At 43.8% G+C, this 24,209-nt stretch overlaps 10 protein-coding genes across 10 annotated transcripts; 4 read left to right on the top strand and 6 right to left on the bottom strand.

Annotated features, from left to right (window-relative positions):
* Positions 1 to 877: 877 nt before the first annotated feature.
* Positions 878 to 2,571, bottom strand: IL334_001067 (uncharacterized protein; the record flags this gene model as incomplete). Its single annotated transcript, XM_062932827.1, has 8 exons — positions 878 to 1,081; positions 1,250 to 1,384; positions 1,467 to 1,641; positions 1,740 to 1,813; positions 1,877 to 1,910; positions 1,963 to 2,021; positions 2,171 to 2,304; positions 2,469 to 2,571. The coding sequence occupies 8 exons, from the start codon at positions 2,569 to 2,571 to the stop codon at positions 878 to 880; spliced, it is 918 nt and encodes a 305-aa protein (XP_062788878.1).
* Positions 2,572 to 2,943: 372 nt separating this feature from the next.
* IL334_001066 (uncharacterized protein) lies at positions 2,944 to 4,660 on the top strand (the record flags this gene model as incomplete). Its single annotated transcript, XM_062932826.1, has 10 exons — positions 2,944 to 3,044; positions 3,131 to 3,169; positions 3,245 to 3,344; positions 3,418 to 3,510; positions 3,596 to 3,763; positions 3,938 to 4,089; positions 4,163 to 4,201; positions 4,281 to 4,362; positions 4,448 to 4,525; positions 4,589 to 4,660. 10 exons carry the CDS (start codon positions 2,944 to 2,946, stop codon positions 4,658 to 4,660), a joined length of 924 nt encoding a protein of 307 aa, XP_062788877.1.
* Positions 4,661 to 5,063: 403 nt separating this feature from the next.
* On the bottom strand, positions 5,064 to 9,270 carry IL334_001065 (uncharacterized protein; the record flags this gene model as incomplete). The annotated part of the gene is made up of 17 exons (XM_062932825.1): positions 5,064 to 5,078; positions 5,136 to 5,308; positions 5,368 to 5,986; positions 6,041 to 6,136; positions 6,187 to 6,278; positions 6,330 to 6,382; positions 6,432 to 6,706; positions 6,772 to 6,888; positions 6,940 to 7,051; positions 7,113 to 7,207; positions 7,265 to 7,453; positions 7,512 to 7,746; positions 7,802 to 7,943; positions 8,002 to 8,199; positions 8,259 to 8,449; positions 8,530 to 9,017; positions 9,208 to 9,270. The coding sequence occupies 17 exons, from the start codon at positions 9,268 to 9,270 to the stop codon at positions 5,064 to 5,066; spliced, it is 3,153 nt and encodes a 1,050-aa protein (XP_062788876.1).
* Positions 9,271 to 10,219: 949 nt separating this feature from the next.
* IL334_001064 (uncharacterized protein) lies at positions 10,220 to 10,621 on the top strand (the record flags this gene model as incomplete). Its single annotated transcript, XM_062932824.1, has 1 exon — positions 10,220 to 10,621. One exon carries the CDS (start codon positions 10,220 to 10,222, stop codon positions 10,619 to 10,621), a length of 402 nt encoding a protein of 133 aa, XP_062788875.1.
* Positions 10,622 to 10,971: 350 nt separating this feature from the next.
* IL334_001063 (uncharacterized protein) lies at positions 10,972 to 11,776 on the bottom strand (the record flags this gene model as incomplete). Its single annotated transcript, XM_062932823.1, has 3 exons — positions 10,972 to 11,058; positions 11,219 to 11,413; positions 11,528 to 11,776. The coding sequence occupies 3 exons, from the start codon at positions 11,774 to 11,776 to the stop codon at positions 10,972 to 10,974; spliced, it is 531 nt and encodes a 176-aa protein (XP_062788874.1).
* An 800-nt stretch (positions 11,777 to 12,576) lies between these two features.
* On the top strand, positions 12,577 to 13,081 carry IL334_001062 (uncharacterized protein; the record flags this gene model as incomplete). The annotated part of the gene is made up of 3 exons (XM_062932822.1): positions 12,577 to 12,658; positions 12,738 to 12,982; positions 13,055 to 13,081. 3 exons carry the CDS (start codon positions 12,577 to 12,579, stop codon positions 13,079 to 13,081), a joined length of 354 nt encoding a protein of 117 aa, XP_062788873.1.
* Positions 13,082 to 13,241: 160 nt separating this feature from the next.
* On the bottom strand, positions 13,242 to 15,197 carry IL334_001061 (uncharacterized protein; the record flags this gene model as incomplete). Its single annotated transcript, XM_062932821.1, has 5 exons — positions 13,242 to 13,585; positions 13,667 to 14,164; positions 14,238 to 14,323; positions 14,407 to 14,753; positions 14,871 to 15,197. The coding sequence occupies 5 exons, from the start codon at positions 15,195 to 15,197 to the stop codon at positions 13,242 to 13,244; spliced, it is 1,602 nt and encodes a 533-aa protein (XP_062788872.1).
* Positions 15,198 to 15,573: 376 nt separating this feature from the next.
* On the bottom strand, positions 15,574 to 17,940 carry IL334_001060 (uncharacterized protein; the record flags this gene model as incomplete). Its single annotated transcript, XM_062932820.1, has 9 exons — positions 15,574 to 15,639; positions 15,715 to 15,846; positions 15,909 to 16,161; positions 16,235 to 16,359; positions 16,439 to 16,674; positions 16,783 to 16,855; positions 16,955 to 17,071; positions 17,191 to 17,280; positions 17,401 to 17,940. 9 exons carry the CDS (start codon positions 17,938 to 17,940, stop codon positions 15,574 to 15,576), a joined length of 1,632 nt encoding a protein of 543 aa, XP_062788871.1.
* Positions 17,941 to 18,553: 613 nt separating this feature from the next.
* Positions 18,554 to 21,551, bottom strand: IL334_001059 (uncharacterized protein; the record flags this gene model as incomplete). The annotated part of the gene is made up of 3 exons (XM_062932819.1): positions 18,554 to 18,789; positions 18,862 to 21,000; positions 21,230 to 21,551. 3 exons carry the CDS (start codon positions 21,549 to 21,551, stop codon positions 18,554 to 18,556), a joined length of 2,697 nt encoding a protein of 898 aa, XP_062788870.1.
* A 609-nt stretch (positions 21,552 to 22,160) lies between these two features.
* IL334_001058 (chaperone DnaJ) lies at positions 22,161 to 24,090 on the top strand (the record flags this gene model as incomplete). The annotated part of the gene is made up of 5 exons (XM_062932818.1): positions 22,161 to 22,361; positions 22,432 to 22,542; positions 22,606 to 22,686; positions 22,761 to 23,692; positions 23,763 to 24,090. 5 exons carry the CDS (start codon positions 22,161 to 22,163, stop codon positions 24,088 to 24,090), a joined length of 1,653 nt encoding a protein of 550 aa, XP_062788869.1.
* Positions 24,091 to 24,209: the final 119 nt, after the last annotated feature.

The following is a 24,209-nucleotide window of genomic DNA, read 5'->3' as shown; positions in this document are numbered from 1 at the left end:
AATGCAAAGGTGACATATCATTAGAGGATATAACGAAATATCATATTCTTTCCTTTTTCTAATCAGTGGGTCTAAGTGAAGGTACGCAGACAAGCAAAACAGACCTGAATAAAGATATGAGAATAAGAGCAATGCATACTGACTTAACATGCACATTGATCTTTGTATTCCCACCGCGAAACTGACTATAAACTATATACGGTGAAACTAGATGATCACTAACATATTGTTAGCTTCGCATCTCTCGTACAGTTTCGAGAAGATCATATGAGAAAAGCAAGGATTGAAAGTTGAAAGATCAGGAGACGTCCACGAGCGTATAATATGTGGATGCGTCTGTTATATTGTTGTATCCCCAAATGAACGGTAAGACTGGTGCCAACGTAGTCATCATTAAAAAGAAAAAGATTCCCCCACCACCTCAAAATGAGGCGAAGAAGGGATGGAGAGGATGAACAGAAGTGAAAGAGGATGCTAAGGAAGAGATGATACTCACTCATAATATATATTTCACATATGGAATGTGAATGTCGATAGGAAGAAGAAAAGAGAAAGAAGAGAAAGAAGACGAAAGAGAAAGTTGATTTAGAGATCGCTCGAACCAGTTTGGTCAAATTCATAAATTCGTGAATTTTGCTTACCTTACGTAACTGGCAACTGCGTTGTTCTTATGTGGCACATTGTACTTTCAACCATAACCTGTACAGTAGCACCATTCTAGATAGTCGAACAAGCATTTATCTCGCAAATATTTTTGACGATTGCTCTGATACAATCAGCTCAACTTGTCGCTCCATGAATCGTTTGGCCTGAGCAGACGTCCTCTTTATACAGTGATACATCTCAAGGCCATACTTGATCTAATTTAAAGGTCTACCTAAGTATCAATCTCCATACCTTCTTCACCTCCTGCTCCCGCACCCGTAGGCACCGGTACAACTTCAACACCACCTTGATCTTTACCTGCACCAGTAGTGGATTTGATTTCTTCTGAAACGATAAGAGAACGCACTGCTTCTTTAGTCCAAGCTGTGGTACCTCTTCTGAATTTATAGTTTCGTGATTTGATACCTCGTTCGTTCTATAGGTGAAAAAGTCTTAATGTCAGAATAGATGACCTAGAGCGCGGAGGACGATCGATCACTTATGATCGAGTATAACAAGATAACGTAGAGGAAGAGGGTGGTTGACGGGATCATGTTTCATGATAAGGCGCAGCAAGACAAAAAAGACCCAACGAATCACTTACAGGCATCTCGTAATTCCTCATGTTCTCAGTACCATTCTTCGTGATCACAGCAACATCTACATTTGAACCTGAACCGAGATCGTTAAAGATACCTGATCTGATGGCTCTAGCGACTAAAGCAATAGCTTCTTCCCGCTAAGAATGCACGACATACCATATTGGCTTAATCCTTCGCATCGTCGACAGTAGGAAAGCTACTAATGATGAATAAACTCACCTTCATGTTCTCCCTAAAGGAAGATTCAAATACTGCCATAGCTGCTAAACTACCTGAACCCATAGTTACATAAGGCAATTTATCTGTTGAACCATGCGCGTGTACTGTAAATAATTGTGGTCCGGTAACATCAACTCCTCCAAGAACTAAATGGGCTCCTACTTGACCTTGATATCTGTTACATAGGTTAGCTATGGTTGCATATAGATCAAAGAGGCCGATTGCGTGTTCGAGAGAAAGGACACCATTTATAACGCAAAACGGAAAACCTACCGGAATAAGTATTGTTTAAGCATAGTCATGGCTGTTACTACTCGTGCTGGTCTACCTTGCGAAAGAGCGTGAAGCTGAAGTACGGAACATGATCAGCAACTGAACGATATGCATGATCTGATGGCTTGAGCACTCACTTCGAGATTGGAGGATATGAGGTTTGTGACGAATCTATACACCGACGTAAGCTTGATCTCATCTTTGCACTGAACTAGAGGCTTACTCTGTATCTGCGGCAGTACCTGCACCACAACATCTGATTTGAGGGGTAAGGTAGTGGATCTATCAAGCACGAGGACTTGTCAGTACAACAACAAGCAAGAAAAGGCCATACTGATTCAAAGGAAGGTCGCTCATTCAGCACGATGGCTGACATCGATCATCCGACCCCAAAGCCTGCCCTCTGATTCATGACCCCAGTCAGAACTTACCTTTTCACAATTCTTGTCCGCAACTATCGGACCTCCGGTAGCTCTAGTATCCGCACCTAAACAAACACCATATTCTTCACCTGAATCTCCTCCGCCGAATATAACTCCTACGATGGTAGTACCGGTTGAGGTCGCTGTGTTCGTTCATTCAGGCGAGAAAGATGATGAAACGATGATTAAGAGGGCAAACGAGACATCAGATATGATGGAAGGGAAGAAATGTAGGATTAGTTGTTAGAGTCATCAAGGGATCAGTCAGTATTCTTTCATCACGAAACAATCATGAAGACAAGCTTACCCTTCGGTATACCTTGTAACCTCTCTCCGAAGAACTGGTTTCTTGCATAGTTGGAGAAATCGAATCCGATATTAGGGGCTTCTACTGATTTTGCAGCTACCATTTTGACTGTCGTCTGTGGGCTATATATGAGTAAAGAGAGGTACGTTTAGCTCAAGTTGAGTTGAATATATCAGTGTAGGACAGCGATGATGATGCTAATGAGTAGATGTGCTGTACAGACGCGCGGCGTGCTATGGTAGAGAGACAATCTTGAGCGGTGAGAGCCGCTTGTTGAAGCGAATACGTGGCAATGATGGGCGGAATCAGATGTATCAACGTCAGTTGCTGTTTATGGTGCTCCATCTCACGTCACCCATTAAAAGAACAAGATACGCGTTGAGAAGACAGAAACAAGCAAACCGCTCGCAGCCCTTATCTACTTCTTCAATAGATAATCATCCTCTCTCACCGAAACAAATCATCTCCACTGACAATGCAAGCATTCAAGAACTTCTCAGCTCAAATCCCTGCTCTTCCAGCAGTTGACGTATCTGGATTCAACAAGCAATTCCGAAATACCGTTCAAGCCACTAGGTGAGTTCTGACTTCACACAACGATATGGTATCATCATCATCATGAAAATGAGGATTATAGGCTGATCAATCTGGGAATGATGCAGGGAAAGAATCGGTCAAGTCGGTGCTGATGGCATTACAGAGTACGTCCAATCTCTGTTTCATGCCCACTCTAGACCACAACCTCAAAGCGAAGGCTGACTTTGTGATTTCGGTAGATTACCAGCAGAATACAAAGCTCTTGAATCTAGAGTTGACGCACTCAAAGATGTTCATCAAAAGTTATTAAGAATCACCAAAGTTCACGAAAAGGAATCTGTGAGTCAAGCTCAGCTATGTAGTAACAGCAACATTCTGAATGGAATGATTAAGCTGATACTTGTCACTGTAGTACGATTATCCATCTGAAATCACTGAATCACTTAACGAAGTAGGACACCAAGCTGCTTCAGCTTGGAGCGTATTTGCCAACAAAAATCTCAAAGTGAGTTCAAACACCAACGATCAGCTTACACCTCAACAGACCTTATGCAAGGTAACTGAGCTGATACTGTCGGATTCGATTTCAGAATACAAACCTCCCTATTCCAATTCCATCACCCACAGCTCAAACTCCTCATCAACCTAAAACACTTCCCCATGCACTATCAAGAGCCTCCAAAGCAGGAGCGACTGAATTAGGCCCTGATGACAGATTAAGTATCGCTCTAGGTGTTTACGGTGCCGCCATGGAGAAGGTGAGTTGTCATGTCACCTGTACTGTTCCTACCCGTGCAGTTAAAGTCTCCTCTCAATTGCCTCCTCTAATCACCATGATAACTATCATATAAGCTCTGACCATGACCTCCGCGCATTTCCAAGCTTGTTTGGTCAACTACTTGACGCTGATCATCATATTGCTTCACGCACAGGTTGGTGACGCTCGTCTCTCCCAAGATAATCTCATTGTGGACAGATTCGTTACTCCTTGGCAAGCAACTTTATCAACCTCCATCGGATTAGCAATCAAAGCTAGAAATAACGTAAAGACTTCAAGATTAGAGCTTGATTCAGCAAGAGCTGCGTGAGTATCCTAAACCAACCATCCATCTGACGTGAACAACTAATAGAACCCTATTTCACATGGAAAAAAACAGTCTTAAATCAGCTCCTCCTGCCAAACAAGAACAATCTAGGTATGTTTCCCACTCATCAGCTATACCATGAAAGGAGACTTCTCAACAATTTCTGATCCAAGTATATCACCTTCCATAGACTCCACGTAGAAGAAGCCGAAGACAAACTTGTTCAAGCTACTGAAACCGCTATAGGATTGATGAAGGCTGTTCTTGAGAACGTACGTTTATCTCGGTACTACGCTGTTTTTTGTCACTCGCCTCGTCCGGTCGACCAGAAGGCTGATCGTACCCCATCGCAAACAGCCTGAACCCCTTCAGAATCTCTCTAATCTCGTCAAAGCTCAATTGATCTATCATTCTACAGCTGCCGAAACCCTCAGTGTGAGTTCTTTCGAAATTGTCTATCTTTCAGTACTTTTGAGCTGATCGAATTCGCAAAACTAGGGCATCCAATCTGAGATTGAAGATGCTGCTACTGCCGCTGAAGGTGAATATCGAACTTCCCGAGGTGCTTGAGATCACTACCTCACCCGCAGGTTTGACGCTGTTCTTGAGATGAAGGATAAATATGGTTGTGATTAGACTATTTGGTCATTTGTTTAGTATTTCTGCTCGATGTGATGACTAATATGAAAGTTGGGTTTTCTTGCTTGCTGAATATATATACAAACATTGCATGCTAACTGTTCTACACGAAGAATGAAACTATCTGATACTAAAATGAAAGCGAAATAATGATATAATATGATATTGATATTCTATGAACAGCAGATGAGGAGAAGCATTCGGATCGAGTAGACATATCAGGGGAGTCACTAGCAAATATAGAGAGATATGAATAAGAGGGCGTGGATGATGAAATGTTCCATGCAAGAAAATACGACACTAAATGCAGAGAACAATTGTACTACAGAGAATCTCACATCCACCAGGCCTAAGTATGCAGACTCAGCATTTACTGGAAGCGCGAAAGTGTAGCTAGCTGACTCACCACCTCAGCCAACTCGTCATTCTTCTCTAACACCTTCTGGACTTGCATAATGTCGAAGCTGAATGCTCCTCGTTTCGAAGTTCGGGTGACACTCCTGCCTGCAGAAGAGACAGATGGAGCGACAGAGACATCGGGTTCATGGACGATTATTCGAGCCTTTTGGCAAACGAGATCTATCGCAATTTGAGAGGTCAGCGTTGCGAGATACAAGACAGACTATCCTCCAGCTCACCTGCAATATAACAGACCGGAACGAGACTCACACTCCTCGTGCATCTGGTGAAAGAATGACACAAGGAGTGAACTAATTGTTGGAGTTGATCGGGAGTGATAGCCAATTCGTCGAGTAAGCAGATGTAATGGGTTGGTCTTGCAGTACCCACCCTACCGGCATGAGCTTGAAGGAAGAAATCGAAAGCATAGGGGTGAGTGACACTTCGATCCACCACTAAACCACTTGGGAGATTACCAGATCTGTCGACATCCCCGTCTCGACCGAAAAATCGGGTATTGTGTCTTTTGGCGCAGATGCATACCAACAACAGTGGTCGATAATCCTTTCGAAGTCTTCTACAGGCTTGAAGGACTGCAGTATGCTCGTAGTGCAAAACAGCAGCGTACTGTCCTTCAGAGATACCATCTCGGAAGATAAGGATTCGTTCAGGGTACTCGTCGTTGTGCTTGTGAAAGATTTTGAGATGCTCTTCGATCATCGAAGAAAGTTCAACGATAATCTCAGACCGTCCTTCCTGAAGTCGGATCTGAGCAGAGTACTTGTCGCAATCGGCATTGTAGGTAGCAATGGTACAGGCCACAGTAGGGGCAGACTCATTTCCAGCTTTGATAGGTGGCTGAGAAGAGACAATTGGTCATATTTATGCAAGCAGTCTCTGTATGGTACTCACCAATCCCAAGTCTCCGCCTAGAAGCATAGTCTTACTTTTGACCATACCAGGAAGATCTTCGAGTGGAATACGATGAGGTAACCCTCCCAATTTGTTCTATCACACTGTTTTTAGAGTACCCCAGAGACTGTGCGATGATGACTCACCTGGATCTTCATTACCAAATTGCCTGTGTAAGCATCGATTCCTCTGGGACTTCTGATCTTTGCAGCTTGCATGCACTGAGTAGGGACAGGTCCTAAGCATATGTATCAGCTTCGCCAGAGCTCTGTCTTCTGAATCAGCTCGCCTTTCAGATCCGTGAAAGAGCTCTTCTTGATGAGCTCATAGAGCCATGCATCTCTGCAAAGGGATGATTAGCTTAATCCCTATCAAATAGCGGTCCACTTACCGTCCCGGCAAAATGCAGCAGATCAGTTGAGGAGCGCATTTCCCAGACCTATACGCAGCCCTAGCAGCTTCTTGCAGGGCATGAGGAATAGCGCTGTCTCCACGAGGGTCTATCGGACCGATGCACATTGGTCTAGAATTCTCAACTTCCACGCCATGCGCTCTTAGAACACTACAAAGGTATGTGATGTATCGGTGCATTTCGTCCTGATCGATATATTTGTCGAAGGAGATCACTGACCAAGCCTTCAAAGGTTTCTTTCCGTTTGAGTGAAACTATCAAGCGATGGCAAATGATGTCAAGCAGGTCAAGTCATTATGTAATGCTTATCCAGACTTACTTGTTTGCCTCGAAGATTCCAGCCGCCATCATCCGGTCTAGCGGCAAGATTATTCTTGTAGATTACACGAGGAGGAGGTAGAATACGAGCTTGAAGCTGAACCATATCTCTTTTGACCTAAAGCGGTGGAAAGGTCAGACAGATAGCACCAACAAATGAGACGCTCACTTGAAGGCCCCAAGCCGCAATCTTGGGTTGTTTCTCATAAGCCAGTTCCTTTCGCCAATTGCTCACTTGCAATGCTCTTTCTTTAGGTTTGATGGCGCTGACTTTGATCATTCTAAGCAGATATGTCAATTCCTGCGCGGTAAATCACGCGGCCCACACTGTAATAGACTCACTCTGCTGTTTGATCCGCATTCAATTTGGTAGGAGGCAACGAGTTCCACTGAGCAAATTTGACAAATTCGAGCGGGATGAAAGCCTTCTTGCCGTACTGAAAACAAGAGATGAGATACTACCTCGATCATAGTGTTATTGATAGCGCACTCACCTGTATGCAGGGTAATCTAGGTTTTGTTACTCGTACTTGATGGTACTGTTCGTAGTATTCCATTATCGAAACTCTTTTGTCTTCTCCACCATCCCGCCCTTGTAGTCCGAAGCTGATTTCCTCGGCAGGCTGAACAGTCACTGAGAGGACGGTATGTAACCTTGAGCTTTCCCGATGAGTAACCGTGAACTGGAAGAATTTCAATAAGCTTTCATTTCGCATCCCAACAGCATTTGCGATCGTTTACCTTGGCACCACGGAGGATCTTCTTAATTGTTTGAGTTTCGATTGGATCGAGATGACTGATATCACCAGCTTGTCGAGCCGGTCCACCAAATCCCCCTCCACCACCTCGGCCCCGTGTATTACTCTTATCCAGGATTTTGGCAATGACCTCAAGGGCAGGTCCGTCAGCCAGGAAGGCAGAGAATCCCAGATCCAGGTTGAGCATAGGAAGTCCCGAGTTAGAATAGCGGAAGGATCTAGTCCAGTGTCAGGTACTCCTTAAATCACAATCATGCATGAGTTATGACTTACTGCATGAAGCCCTTGCAAACAAGTGCACCTTGAGGAATGGCCTTTGCCCCAGCCATACTAAAGAACTTATTCCCTGTGGCACCAACTTGAGCGTACTTCCTGCTAGGAAGATCGCGCATAAGAACATTCGTAGCCATAAGACCTATTCATGCACTGCATTAGTTTCAGGATCAGCGTTTTTCAGATGTGAATATTCTCACCTGTCAAACATTCTTCTTCACCGGAAGGTGCTTTCCTATCTGCCTGACAGAAATCCATGACATACTTCAGATCGACCTCAGCCACAATCTTGATCACGATGTTCCAGCGACGATTTTCATCGTCCGAAGATGATCCCTCTCGAGATCGGTGGACGATACCGTCGGGGGCGAGAGCCACGCTAAAGGTTTGAGATGTACCTAGAGAGATCCCCCTCAGTGTCAACCTTCTCACCTTGGGTACAGCGACTGTCACTCACCTTGAGGTATAGGCATCTTGTTAGGCGTAAACACATTCCTCCTACCATCGTAGGCGCTCGCAGCCAGACCTTCGATGTAATCGCCCTTTTGCTCAAGACAAAACTGTTCCCAGACAGCTCGAAGCAGACCTTTAGGCTTTTTAGCATCTTCACCCCTCTTCTTGACAGGCTCGATGTCAACATCGTAGTGGCTATAATGTTTATATCAGGTCAGCTCAGCGAAAGTTGCCAGAATGAGTATGACAGTGGATGAAGAATGTAGAATACAAACTATATAATTTTACCTCTTCCGTCAATGGCGCGAACTTGGAAGAAATTAGACAAAACACTTAGATGTCTTCCTTTCTGACCAAAACCAGGGCGAACGATAAAGCTGGTAAGGGCAAGCTTCTCGAGAGTCTCGGTAACGTCAGTAGCTCCAGTTTGAGACCGAACAGCAGTAGGAGCTTTGCTTTTATTGTCAGAAGTAATTGAAGGAGGTGCTCTACGACACTGATTATCCTCGCGATCAGGGGCAGGGATACTAGCTCTGGGAGGCATGTCATACCCAGCTGGTTGACGAGATCGTACAGGGACTAAAGTTTGTGGAGGGCAATCTCGGTCCTCATATCGAGACCCAGCTTGAGAAGGTGGGTGTGCCTGATCTCGGATTGAGGCAGGATAAGGTGGTCCCGTTTGCCTTTCGGATGTTGCAGATCGATACAGAGATTGAGAATGAAATGATCTCTCTCGTTGATGTCGATCTTCCTCTTCCTCTTCCTGTAAGTATCAGTCAGTACATTGTGCTTTGCCTCTAATTGTAAGAGTGAGAAGCCCGAAGCCAAGGTCAGAAGCACACATTGGAAGCTCATGTAAGCGAAAGAGAGGGGAATGCGCGATCGTCTCTTGATTCGAATACGCATTTCCGGATAAGGGGAAAAGGAAAGCAATGAAGTAACTCATAGCTCACGTCGTAGTGCTGTCTTCTTCCTCTCCCATATTCTCTTTCGTCGATTTCGTTATATCTACTCATCGTGCTAATACAATGATGTCAAATAGGTCAGCCAATTCCTTGACAATTTGACCATGAGGGAGTTGGCAGTAGTATTAGAGATGCCATACTGAGGTGAGAAGGAGTGGCGAGTCTGTTGCCGAGCAAGTGCTAGAGAAAAGGAAAGCATTGGAGAGAGGAAGAGAGACATGGTAACTCACATTTATACAATATATAGAGATAGTCTTACAACCTGATGATGTTTTTGATACAGTCACAGTAGCGTCTATAGAATCTACAAATCGGATGAGTGAGGTAGAAGAAAGAAAGAAGGAAAGAGGATACAAATCGAAAAGACGAAAAAGGGCGGGGGCTTTATGTGTCCCCCATCCAATAAAGTGCACGGTTCTTGTGGTCGACACAATTGGATCTGATGACGTGTAAAATGTAATTATATAACATGTTGTTAACAGGTTGCTTTTGAATACAGTAGGGATATTGTTAGAAGTATCTGGAGTGTTATCAAGTATATCAGTGGAAGGATGGATATGTCATCTTAAATGAAGCAAAGTTTTACAGGTTCATTCGACATAGCAAAGCAGAGCATTGCAGGAGAATTTGCGGTCTCCTGATGAGAGATGTTTTTGTGAATCACAAATCAGTATGTCAGTCCCATCTTGTCAGCTTGCGTCGATACATATCAGTAAAACATAATCTGCTTGTTCATCCACACGAAGAGAAGAGAGGAGGATTCATTCAGTTTACAGTCGATCGAAGTTTGGGTTGTTATTTTTCGATTTTTGCCCGATACAGCCGGGAATTGAATTACCCGATTTTACCTACTTTCTCCCTCTCTTTCTTCTTCAACTGTATTGCATCCACCATCCTCAATTGCATCTGATTACTGACTAGTTACTTTCATTGCTTCAACATCATCGAGCCCGCAGCTAAAAATAATACAGCTATCGTGATAGTATCAGAATATAACAATATGTACAACAGTAACAAACGTCCCACTACTTCCAAACCCTTCAATCCCGCTCACACTCATCCCGCATCCATATCATCCTTACCATCAATTCAAACCCGTCAACACATCAGTGCAGCCTCCTCATCAAATGACAAATCATCAGTACCACCAGAGGGTATACAATCAGGTGGAGGAGGCGGTGGCGGTGCTGGAGCTGGGTCATCGGAAGGTATCGATGGATTAGGTGATGATGAAAAGAAAGAATCGAATAAAGAGGGGAAAGGGAATAATACGGATAGCGACCCAAAATGGAGTGATCCAAAAGTAGTACACCCCGCCTGGGAGGGGTTTGGGAAAGGACCCGCTCAAGAGGAAAAAGCAACAATCGAGGATAAGAAAAGAGATGGAAAGTCCAAACTTTAGTAAGGTCAGTTCCTTCTTCCTCAAGACCTTTTGGGATATTGACATGATATTTGTCTGTCTAGGAGGCTTTTGCGCGCCGGGCTTCAGCTGACTATTCACTTTCGATGACAGAATGATTTGATCAGGAAGTGGGTAGACAGGAGAGGGGGGCTTTTGCATTCAGTGTTTGGAAAGTTCCTTATTGTATATAGTTCGTGTAAATGTATTCACAAATAATTAACACAGAAAGCTTGAGAGAGAAAATGATGCATGACTTTATATCTGCTCTCTCGACCTTTCCTTTCGTCTCTTTATACATGATACATGACTACGTGAACTGTCCTACTTTTATATCTGATATGATATCCATCTTAACCGGTACGAAGGATGACGTGAACTCCAGAATCAGTTTGAACGATATCACTAAGTTGTCCAACTTCGAGACCGAAAGTGTTATCCTAATACATTTCTCGTAATCAGCTCAATAGATCTTGTCTACTTAATATGCTACTGTTATTTTACTGATTTCAAGCGTATCTCATCCTATTTGACATTCACGTGCACTATCTGCCGTTTTTTGCCTCGACATGGTGATTGCAAGTGAAAGAGCAAACTCACTTCAAAAGGTTTCTGCATTTGACCTCTTCCGAACCATCCTAAATCGCCACCTTTCCTGGCTGATGAACAATCACTTTCGGTAGATGCGATATTGGCGAACTCTTTCGCGAGTTCAGAAGGTGGAAGTGATTGAAGTTTTTTAATGTGACCTTCGATTATGCTTTGAGCTTGTTCGGAAGTTATGGTGATGTTATCCTACACCAGCACGCTCGAGCTTAGCTCTCGTAATTCCTAGCCATCAGATCCAGGCCAGATGGAATATTTATGAAAAGTGAATGCGTAGTGAAGAGCGAAGACCGTAGTACTCACCTGTCTCCAGGAACTGGGTCTTCTACTACCTGCATGTTTAGCGAGGATATGACTAGCTCTAACTTGACCATCTTTCCCTGGAGCAGGTTTGGCTTCTCCACCTCCGAGATATTTTGATGCTCCTGGAAGTTGTCGGATCTGGTCTTGACTCAGTTCAGAAGGTGGCTCCCACGTTGAAGTTCCTTTTTCGGAATGATAGAAATAAGGGAGTTGACGAGAATTGGAAAATCGGACTTCCCAGCCTGACATTGTGGGTGATAAATGTACCGTAAGGAGTGGTTATACGTGCGGGTATGTGGTCTAGAGCAGTTGCAGTGTCGGCTGGTCTGTGTGCTTTTGTTGACCAAGATGAAATCGCAATGTCAGTCCGTTTGATGAATGAAGTTGATTGAATAAAGGATGTTCACAGCCATCCTGAAAGTGGAGGAGTAAATACATTAGGTGACGTGATTTAGCGAAGTGCTCATAGTGGCGGTGTCTCAACGTGTGTCTTTGAAGGTGTGGCAAGTAACTTACACACGTGTAATTCTATCAAAAGATACATCATATGCATGTAAGAGCATGTTCTGTCCATCCACATTTCGTGCTTAGTGTTCTACAGCTACGAGCTGTTGGAACTGTATGAGGTGCGTTCGGTGGAAAGACAGTCTGATCCGCACTAAACAGCTTTTACACTAGTGTCTTTTGGTGCGTCATACCCATCAGACCGATTGACCGCATCTCTCACATGTTGTCACAAGCGATGAAAACACACAGGAAAAGATCGCTCTGGTCCGGTATGTCATTGGATCCAAATGAGAATGAACGATCCGCAGAGTAATCGAGCGATGATCTGATAGATGAAACCGTTTCATGCTGAACTCGTTTCTCGGTCTTCCGGGATGACCATAGTAGCGCTATATCACGAGAACCAAGTGGTCAATGGCGGAGACGAGATGTATATAATGACCGCAAATGATCTTCAACCGTCGATGTCTTCCTTCTACCTCTATATCCACATCTCATACGTAGATCAACTCTCACACAAATCGCCCTAAAGAAACACCACAATGAAATTCACTCTCGGACTCATATTCATCACAGCATTGGCCACTTCAGTATTAGCTGACAACTATGCTAACTTCTTCACCGGTAAGCCTCTATGCTAGTCTCCAGCTTCCCTCAAGCTTAAAACGATTACTGTGCTAACAAACGCTGTTCATTTGTATAGATGAAAATTGTAATGAAGATGGATCAATCGGATTCGACATGACCAATCCGGGATGTTTTTCACAACTCAATATGAAATCAGTTTACATCCCAAACAACGGTCCATTCGCATGGACCAGTAACTTCTGTTTGGTGATGACCTATGGTGACCAGACTTGCGGTTGTCAAAATGATTCTTATGAATTCAAATCTTCGGGATTTTGCCATGTCCTTGATGGGAAAGCACAATCTTATAGATTTATCAGCGTGAGTGTGATGCCAATCTATTACTTTGCCATTAGCTTCAGGCATCTAAGCTGACAAAATACTTGGTAATAGGGTAAATGCGACGTCAACAACTGTTGATTGATTGAAGACTACTATTATAGGATGGCAAGCGGTCACCTCTCTTTCTGAACGCAAAAACTCTACTACATGTGTATAAAGAGCTCCAATTATGCATGTGCGATGTACCAAGCCATGACAGGTGCAGAAATGGTGTACTCTTCAACACCTGTTTTAGAACTTACTCTTTAGACCAAACTTTTTTGCCACTTTTCCAAACACCTTTTATTCCATCTTCATTCCAAACAACCAAATCTGCCCAACACCCAATATTCAGCCCTACTCTCTCTCTGATTCCTCCACCTAATGCAAGAGCCGGATTATAAGTTGCACAGACGACCGCTTCAGGTATTGATATACCTGTAAATCTTGACAAGTTGATTACAGCTTCTGATAAAGGTAGGATTGATCCTGCCAACGTATTTGTACCAGATAACGTTATCCCACCATTTCTTTTTTCGATGAATGTGCCTTCTCGCCATGGATGTATCCCATCCGGTAATGAAGGATCGAGCATGTGCATTGCTGTGTGTTCTCTGTATTATCAGTCGAATGCCAAGCTGAGATCAGAGTTTGGGGAGAATGAAGGAGATGGTTGGGACTTACCGTCGGAAACCAAGATACATCCTTGTGGATGAGCATTATAAGCCATACTCACTGCTAGAGGATGTACATGTATGCCATCGGCAATAATAGAGAAGAAGGGTCTTTCCACTCTGGCAAGAGACTCATTGTAAGGCGTATGAGGCTCGGAAGGTGTAGTACTATCACTGGGGATGGTGATCTCAAGAGAAGGGTGAAAACCTCCAGATTTAGCTGAGAAATTAAGTTGGTCAATATTGATTTCCAGGGGATTACTCGTAATCTGATCACTGAGTAAGTCATCGGAGGGTATACCATCAACCCCTGATGGATCGTCCTCTCCCTCATGATCCTCTTTATCCTCATCTATAAGGGCAGGTACCCTTGTCGGCGCATGAGATCTGGTTAAAGGCGTCGAAATGGTGGACTTGACTCTTTGTGATATACTAGGTCTGATCACCTTCATTGCAGAAGACGAGATTGGTAAACCTAATAAACCGATAATACCTGGTTCTCTATGGTCTAAAACCAAGGTCAAATATCAGTTACGTTGTGAGTGGATCAAGAGAGCTCTCAATACGAATACAAGACTCACTCAATGGTGGCATAGCGTTGAACAAATGTGTAAGCAAAGTAGCTCCCCTTCTTATCCCTTCTAAAGCTTGTTCGGTAGATGCGTTCCTACAGATCATGGGAAAGCATCAGCTAGAGTTTTACTGAACGTGAATGTCGTAAGGGTAGGAACAGGACGAAGGAGAACTGACGTATGTCCAAGACTAATCTTCCATCCCCTAAGTTTCAAATCGGGTATAACATGCAGAATACCTTTTACATCAGGAGCAAGAGTGATCATTTTCACAAATTCACCGGCTTCTTCAACATTGGGCTTCGAATCTACGTTGTTTCCACCATATATCTCTTCCAGGGATATGAAGCCTTTGAGCGCAGACATAAGATTGATGGGAGGATGACAACCTACCTTCTTTGGGTGAATGAAAGGTCCTTCAAGGTGCCATCCCAGAGGTGTAGATAGTCCTCCTTGATATCGAAAAAGCGATGGCAATTTGGACAGGACCGGAAGGATCGAATGATACTTCTCCTTAGTTTGAGACTATCAGAATCGAGCATTCACACGCAGCATATTAGCCATCTATCGCTAGTCCAACTTCGTCCAGAAAGGGATATTAGGTAAGACGAAAGAGAGCTTTCACATCAAATGCGAACTTACGATTATAGTAGGTAAAAAACTAGTCACGCTACCTTCACATAATCCTTTACTCATCTTCCTTACTCCTTGTATGTAGTCTTCTTCTGATTGATACTCACTTAAATCGATCCCGAAAGCACCGTTGATTTGGATATCAATCATACCCGGACTAACCCATTTACCATCCAAGTCAATGGTTCTCGTATGATTTGATGGGGCTGAAGGAGAAGGTGGCGAACAGATCAATCCTGTGGATGTATCTAAATGAAGAGAGGTTAGAACTGATAATTCCCCTGAAGGAAGGATGAGGTGTAAGTTGATCAAATGGATATATCGTTCAGCGTTCATATCTGTTTATGTCAATGTGATGTATTAGAAATATAAGTAATAGTCTTCGATTAAGTATGTTTGGTCCGATGTCAATGTTGTTAGTAAGTCAATGTGTCGTTGACGTGCAAATTGTCGAAATACCTTATATACCCTCAAATAGATTGTGGGAATAGAAGCACCAATACAGAACACTCTAATCTGTACCTCATGTTGTCAGAATTATAGATCCGACTTCTTATTCGATAACGATCCTTTGTTACGCTCAACTAAATATTTCTCACATGTTCCGATCGTGTCGGATGATGGTATAGTACGCCGAAGATGCTCCGAATGTCGAGCAAGATGGAGATAGAAGTAGGCTGCATGATTTCATGAGTGTCAAAGATCGTGCCTTCTACGCTACGGGTTTAGGAGGGAAAGCTTCTAAAACGAGTTTCTTCTTATTCACTTTGCCCATGTTCTGCAGTATGAAGCAGATTATCAGTTTGGGTTTCTGTCTTTTGGTACAGTATATAATGAGTCGCTCAAGACTTACATTTCTAGGGATTTCTCCTTGATAGATCTTCAATTTTTTAGGTAATTTGTAGGGAGCAATGATATTCCTCAATTCTTTACGTAGATCCGCAATTGTGACTTCCGGTCGTGTAGTGACGAGACATACCGAGACCTATTTTTATGTAGATATACGATAAGTACCTTCTTTTCATCGCCACTCGAATGAAAACTCACAACTTGACCCCATTCTTCATCATCAACACCAACGACGGCACAATCTTTCATACCTTCCAATTCCAAAATAGCTCTTTCAATTTCTACAGCACTTATTTTCTCACCACCAGATTTGATTATATCCGTACTGTTTCTACCTAATATCCTCAGTTGCCCAGGTGCCAAAGGATCTGAGGAGTATACTCCTACATCACCAGTCTTGAACCATCCATCATGGAACTCCTTAATTGTTGCTTCAGGTAATCGCCAATATCTACATGAATATTGACGATCATCAATTATTGTTATATACAGCAGTTTGCTTGAAGCTGCGAGTCAGTACTCACTCTTTGGTGATAGGTGGTCCGCGTACTTGTACTTCTCCTGAGACTTCTTGTTTTGTAATCTCCTTATTATTCTCTTCATCCCATAATCTGATTTCTACTCCAAGTAGAGGAAATCCGACATGACCCTGAAAGATATAGCAGATACCGATCAATACTTGATTTCGCTTGTGGTCCCTACATCTAAACATTACGAGTACAACTCACCTTAACCCTCTTCTCATGTTCCCAGCCAGTTCCAGCGATGATTCCAGTTTCTGTCATTCCGTATCTTTCCAATAAGATTTGTCCGCCACCTACACCACCTGGCTGTTCCCATGTTTTCTTGACACTTTCAGGCAAGGGTGCGGAGCCCGATACTTGGAGTCTGAGAGTCGATGACGCTTCTGTAGCGCGTTTCTGGAGGTCTGGAGAAAGAGTCGAATGTGCAGCGATAAGTCGGGCTAGAAATCATCCACCGTTCAGCAACTTCCCAGGAGTTCCTCCATCAATGTAATGTAATTGGTCCTAAAGGTCCTAAAGAACGAACTGACTCCACGTCTAAAACTCACAATACACAGTTGGAACACCGAAGAACATTGTTATGGGTTCTTGACCTTCGTCGTTGATCCACCTTTTCCATATCTACGAGGATCGATATATTAGATATTAGCTGAATAGCGCATCGCGCCTTTTTGCACGTTCTTGATACCTTGTGTTGTATTTGGGGATGACTCCACTCACAGCTGGACCATCGAATTTTTCCCACAATTCTACCGTAGCTCCTGACCATAAAGTCGGTAATAAGGCGACTACAATACCGTGAAGATGGTTCAAAGGCAGAACATGAAGGAGGTGATCCTATAATGTTTACCTGTCAGCTGATATCAAAAGGAGGTATGACAGAAGGAAGGCCTGCTTGAAAAGATAATTGTAGGTTGCCTTGAAGAGTGGTGAAGAACAGAGATCGCCGTACTCACAGAATTGCCCCATCTCCACGCTTCAGCAACAGCTTGCACCTGTGCTGCTAAAGCTGAATGTCTAGTAACTACACCTTTAGGTCTACCCGTCTGTTGAGAGCAGAACATACACATCAGCTTCTTTCATGATCCGCGCATCTCCAATCCCACTATAATGTAAAATCCGCCTGTCCTCCGAGAATCAAATGTGAGGTCTCGGCCCAAACTCACTGTCCCACTAGTGAAAAGCATCATAGCTCTCCTATCACCGTCTAATTGTTCCAATCCGCTCAAAACTTCTTCAACATCCCTTTCATCTTTCTTGTCTTTACTTTCTCTAATTTCATTCAAATTGATTTCTAAGATCTTAGCCTCCCGACCTTCTTTCCCGATTTCTTCCAATAACTCCTCTGCTCTTTTCTTATTTTTCCCGTCGGTAACAATAAGACTTGATTCCGAATTGGTCGTCATATAACTTTGTTCAGGTAATGGTAAACTTGGTAACAACGGTACACTTAATCCACCCGAAGTCCAAATTGACAACATCGCCAAGGGGACCAGGTAACCTTTTTCACATAATACAACTACTCTAGCTTCTGGTTTCGTGATAAGAGGAGACAGTATACTTGATAATGATAAGATATCTGAACACAGTTCATGATAGGTTATTTTGGTTGATAAGGGGGTATCAATTATCGCTAGTGATGAAGGTGATTTCTTCGAATGAGAAATTATCTTGTCGAGTAATGGGAATGATGATAATTTTGACATTCTGAATGCGTATTTAGGATTGTGTATAAGCTGCTTTGAAGATTGTTTACTATGATTCACCTGCTAATTGATGATTCCTTACGAGTATTTTCGTACAGCCTGAATCGATGGATGACAAAAGGATGAGAATACAGAAACTATCAAGAATAGATGGACAGCTGCGATTTCACTCTTTATTCTACGATTTTCTCTTTGCTCTTCTTCCAGAGACGTTCAAGCGAGGGTTTTTCTATAAATATAGATTTACTCCGTCACCTCCCGATCTAACAAGGTGATGGTGAATGAAATCTCAAGGGATGAATGGGGGGGATGATGTAGTTCGCCGATAGTAGTTCGCCGACATCATCCACTTTATCTCGGCCAACACCGGAAATGAAATAACCGCTGGGATTGCAAGACAGGATGATACATGGGATATTCAGTAATGTACATGTACATAGGAAACTGGTGTGTAAGCTAAATTTCAATTAATAATGTAGAGATGAGGGGTATGTCTTGTCCAAGGAAGTGAAACAACAATGAAAACAAGGTCTGCTCGTCACCGTCTCAGCTTAATTCGGCTTCCCAACCCCAACACCAAGTATTATCTCCCCAGTGTTTCACTTGCGAGTTATTATTTCTTCATGTATACCTCCCTATCCTTGATCATCCTAGCCTGCTCTTCAGCTTTCTCTCTATCATACGTATCATTTGCTGCCAAACCAAACTCATCTTCATCCAGTTCAGTAATCTCGTCACTTCCAAAGGTCATGAAGCTAAAAGTGGGGGAATCGAAATCTGTTGTAGCTGGAGAATCAGGTCGGAGATATGAAACGTATGGTACTGAATAAGAATCGATTGAGTGTTCCACTAATGACGGATCAGATCAGCCTTTCAATGGTTTCCGCCTTGCAACCCTCTTATGACGCGATCAAGACTCACTAAAATGTACATCTGTCCAGTCGTGTTCACCTGCCAAGATCCTACATAATTGAGGAGGCAGTTGATCGCCATTGTTGATCCATACTTCATCTCTCATCTCCTGCATTGAGTTGATTTCAATCTCGAATAGTCTGACTTGATCATTGATCAGGTCTCCTCCACTTCCATCACCGCCCACAATTCTGTGATCTTCGATGTTTTCTTGTAGATTTTGTTGCTGATTTACAGCTGGTTGAGCATTAGTTGGGTTCTGACCCGGTGATTCTCTGAAGCTAAGTACTGTTCGTTCTAAATCTCGTCTGCGCCTGATTCTATCCCACATAACCTCCTTCTCTCCCTTGAAGATTTCTAATGAATTGATCGTTCGAGGTAGATGAACTCGTATATGAGGTACAGCGATTTGTGTCCAGAAGTCTAGCTCAGGTGATCGGACGATCATACTTGCTTGTGGGTCAAAAGCCACGAAGGAGAAAGCTTGTAGACGAGGAGACCAGCTATTCGCAATCAGGTCAAGTAAGCGCAAACGGATCTGACGTGCCAGACCTTGCGATGTCATACGTGGCGCTAAGGTCAGCTGAACAGGTCTCATCGCAAAATCGTTCGCATCTTGGTTTCGATGCTGCCTGACCTTGTGAGTGACGCCCAATGCGTTCCGGCTACGTCTAGGAGCAGGGACGGATGATGATTCAGGATCGTAGCTGTTCCTGGAACCGGCCAAAGATAATTGATTGACATCGTCTCGTCTTGTCGGCATTGAGGTTGACATGGAAGATTGAGGAGGTAGAAGCCTGCCGGGGAGTGCAGATCTGGGTCGTCTTATTGCAGATCCACCGAGCTCGATGAGTGCAGCAGCTTCGCCTGTAGCTTCCTCCTCTTGATCGTTGTTTCCTATGTCATCCTCATCGTCCGATGACGAAAGCTGTATGGAGTTTGCCCAGCCGTCGATAAAAGGATCATGGTGTACCTTCGACCCGACTTGATTATGTCGGGAAAAGCTATTTTGTGATGACCTATCGCCAGCGGTGTCAAACTGCGTGCTTGTAGATGTGGATGCACGAGGTGCTGCGTGGAATAGAGTGTTGCGATGAGCCGCCCTCTGCTGTCTGTCATTGATCACTCCGGAATGGAATGTAGATCTCCGCAGATCCGCATTTGGATTGACAAAAGACTTCGGAGCACTGACGGCCGACGACAGTGCGACATGGTGTTGGAGTAAAGAACTGGGATCAGAAGACCCAACTGTTTGTTGAGATTGAACCGCAGGGTGATTAATAGGCTGCAGTCGAAGATAAGGATTCACTACTTGGTTCGTTGGAACATACAGTGGGAGAGATTGTGATTGCAAGTGAGGGTTGAGCGGGAAGTTTTGTCCCGCTGCGGCATTTTGAGCTTGGAAGTTTGGTAATATATGATTGCCATGTGGAACAAAATCGTGATCATTATCGTATCTAGGATTTTCGGGCCAAGAGGAAGCCGCATCCAGTTCTGTTGAATTGAAAAGGGCATCTCTCCACTCTTCTTGAAGACCTGCATCTCCCGTGTTGTACAGACGGGGTCGAGGAGACAAAGGATCAGGAAAGGGAAGAGCGGAAGGTCTACCTCCATGAGGAGTATATGTTCCCCGGGTGGTAGCTCCAATAATATCTTGACCATAAGACGAGGTGTATAAATCCCACATTCGGAATTCGAGTCTAGCCTTTTTCGGGCTGATGACTTTCAACCCAGCGAAAAGAAGAGCGGAATCTGCTTGGTGTAAGACCAGAGTATCCTTGAGAGTGAAAGTCAATAGATCCGAGAGGTGTCTCATGAGAATCTCGAAAGAAGGATGTATGGTGAGGATAGCTGTATTATTATTATTTGCTTCCGGAAATATACCCCTTTTGTCGGTGTTGGAAAGGTATGAGCGAAACTCGACAGAGGGTATGATTGGTGACGGCCTGATTGTGATATGCTTTATGTACTCCGCATGATTAAATTCGGTATATCTTGCAGAATTTGTCATTGCGGCAATGAAAGGCTGAATCGCCCTGTATCCAATGTATGGGTGCCGATACAAGACAGGGATGGCAATCCGAGCATGGTATCGGGAAAGCAGGACAGGAGTGAGACCGTCACGAAATATGCTGGTAGTTTGCCACTCTGTGTGCAAGGTGATATGTCAGCAGGCAGCACATTGCGAAAGAAAGATATGGACGAAGAGAGGATGCGAGTGCTAAGCAATTGGGTAGATGAAGCTTGTACTTGTTTGACGCAGTTGAGATGATGTCGTGGAGCTCATACGTGGAGCTCATAAGCCAGAGGGGGAATGTACGATTGACAGAGAAGTGTCCCCGCTTAGACTATGAAAGGAATGATTGAACTGTCTTACCGGTGGAGATATCCTCGTAGAAGATCTCGAAGATCCTCATCCAGACTTCTTCTGGAAGTTCAGGTAGGTAGACCATCTTCATCTTTCCCTTCCCCTTGTCTTTGCTTGGAGATGTGATCTCCATTATCTCGTCTTCGCCGTCGTCTTCATCTTTTCGATCGGTGGAAGTAGTCTCTGAAAGGATGTCTGTCATGGCATTGTCCATGTATCGTTTTTTGAAAGGTATCTTGGTGTCGGTTGTTGGTGATGGTGGTGATTGTCGTTTTGTGATTAAAAATGAAGACATGGAACAAGAGGAAGAACTTGGTGTGAGGTTTATCATTCGAGATATAAAAAGGGAAAGTATTGCTTGTGATCATAAAGGTATCAGAGTCGCTGGTGAGACCGAGTCTATATGAGTAGTTGTTGTATCGTATCGAGATATGGGAGACCTAGTTGCTAATGGACACACGATGCGCGCAGTGTGAGGTTATCTGCTATATCTTGACGGATGGGATGCTAGGTTTAACATGTTTGTGATACTTTACATGTACTAGAATGACAATGAATGGAACTTTACGATACAAAGCATGCATACAGATATATACACCTTTCTGTCTTGCGAGGTGGGATAAAAGTGGTGTGACGAACAGTGAAACAGATAGCAGTTGTGAACACATGAGGTGGAGGTTTTCATCTGCACTCTGAAATGATTTAACGGTGATTGGGCGCATCTCCGAAACTCCTCGTAGAATCCCCCATAATTGATTCCGCTTAGCGGAGCTGTCCGCCGGTCAAATGGGGAGGGGGTTTTGTTCGAGAGATTTCTAGCTGAATTTCAAGTCGACCGATTTTAAACTTTTCTTATTGGACTTCATGATAGGAATACATAGTCATAACCGACTTGAATAATCAGCCTCACATCCTCTTCAGCTTGTGATCAATCATCAATATGCCTCCACGATTACCTACACGAGCCTTCACGGCGCTGCCATTCTCCCACCAGGCCGTTGCAAGCTCATCGACCTTGCCCTCGTCATCGGGTACGACTTCGAAGCCTCACCGAAGACCTGCTAGTCCCCGAATCTCGCATGCACAACCTCTCAGTACTGTGAGAGGTAGATCACCAACAGTACATCAGACTGAGAAGAGGGTGAGCTTGACTTTAACAAACTGACAAATCATGTCTGGTCCAAATAGCTCACTTGCTCTGCAAATTACAGAGATCATTTCATTCTACCCCAGTTCACCGAGCATCAGCCAAGAATCCGTATGAAACTTTAGGTGTGTCGAAAGATGCTAGTGCATCTGATATAAAGAAGGCGTACTATCAGGTCAGTCGTACTTTAAATTAATTTACATGATCAAGCTGACGTGTCACTTTGTGTGTAACACAGCTTGCAAAGAAATGGCATCCTGATTCAAGTAAGGAAAAAGACGCAAAGGACAGGTTCCATGAGATACAAGGTGCCTACGATGTACGTACCCATCTTGTTCTCCGTACCAACTGAACCTCGCAAATATACAGACTAATGTAAATTCTATCTCGTAGATCCTCTCTGACGATACCAAACGACAAGCATATGACCGATATGGTTCAGCATCGACTCAGGAAGGGTTCGATCCTAATGGATTCGCTAGCGGAGCTGGAGGATTCGGAGGATTCCAAGGGTTTGGTGGCGGGTTTGGTCAAGGCGGAAATGCCGGGGATCTATTTGAACAGTTATTCGGATCTGCGTTTGGTGGAGGAGCAAGGGCCGGCGGTGGATCTGGTGGACCTGGTAGATCAAGACCGGTACGTGGAGATGATTTGGAAGCTGGAATATCATTATCATTCCTGGAAGCTTGTAATGGATCTACAAGAAAAATCACTATCACTCCTGTAGTCGATTGTAAACCTTGTTCTGGATCGGGATTAAAACCAGGTTCTAAGAAATCACAATGTTCAACATGTAGAGGAACCGGGCAACAAACTTTTAACGTGCAAGGAATGTATATGGCTTCGACTTGTCAAGCTTGTGGAGGAGCAGGAGAGACTATACCAAGAAATTCAAGATGTGGTGAATGTGATGGAGTTGGTAAAATCAAAGAGAAAAAAGAAGTCGAAGTTGAGATTCCTGCAGGTGTGGAAGATGGTATGATGATTAGAATACCCAGTCAAGGTGATATGCCTCTATCTGCCGGTGGTGCTGGAGGTCCACCCGGTGATCTTTTGGTCAGAGTATCAGTTAAACCGTCTTCCGTGTTCAGAAGACAAGGAACAAACTTATATCATGATGCCAAAGTTCCTCTTCATGTAGCTCTTCTAGGTGGTATAATTAGAATACCAACGTTAGAAGGTGATGTAGACGTCAAAGTCAAAGGTGGTACTCAAAATGGCGAAGAAGCCGTTCTGAGAGGTAGAGGTGTTAAATCAGTTTACGGTACTAGAGGTAGAAATGAAAGAGGCGACTTAATTGTCGGATGGAGGATTCAAATACCCAGGTGAGTAGAAAATCGAATCATTTTGCGCAATCGAAGACCAAGGTACTAATTAGGACATTATCTATCATAGATCATTATCACCTAATCAAAAGAAAATCCTACAAGCATACGCAGACGATGTAGAAGGTCGACCATCAAATATATCTTTCTCTCCTCCTTCAGCATCAAACGGTGAGGCATCTTCCTATAATGCAGGCCATGAATTCGAGAGACCATATCGTCCCTCCCCCTCTTCCAGTCCAAGTAGCCGTCCTACTTCGGATACTACCTCTGGATCAAATGCACCTGTCGATCCGGAAGAATCAGCCGCCCCGTCTGATTCTTCTGTAGGAGGAAAAGTCGCTTCTGTAGTAGGAGGGGCGATAGGTTGGCTCGAAAAACTCTTGGGAAGGCGGTGAGCACCAATAAATAGAATTCCGAAGTTGACAGGTGTGTTTTCATCTTTTCATCATTCGCAGGTACAAATGAAGAAACCAAAGTTGACGATAAAGCTCAGTCACAACCTCAATCACAACCT

Source organism: Kwoniella shivajii, chromosome 1, assembly GCF_035658355.1.
Source record: "Kwoniella shivajii chromosome 1, complete sequence".
In the NCBI taxonomy this organism is placed as follows: Eukaryota; Fungi; Basidiomycota; class Tremellomycetes; order Tremellales; family Cryptococcaceae; genus Kwoniella; species Kwoniella shivajii.
The sequence above is the reverse complement of the archived record's forward strand: the minus strand, read 5'-3'. Positions and strand labels throughout refer to the sequence as shown.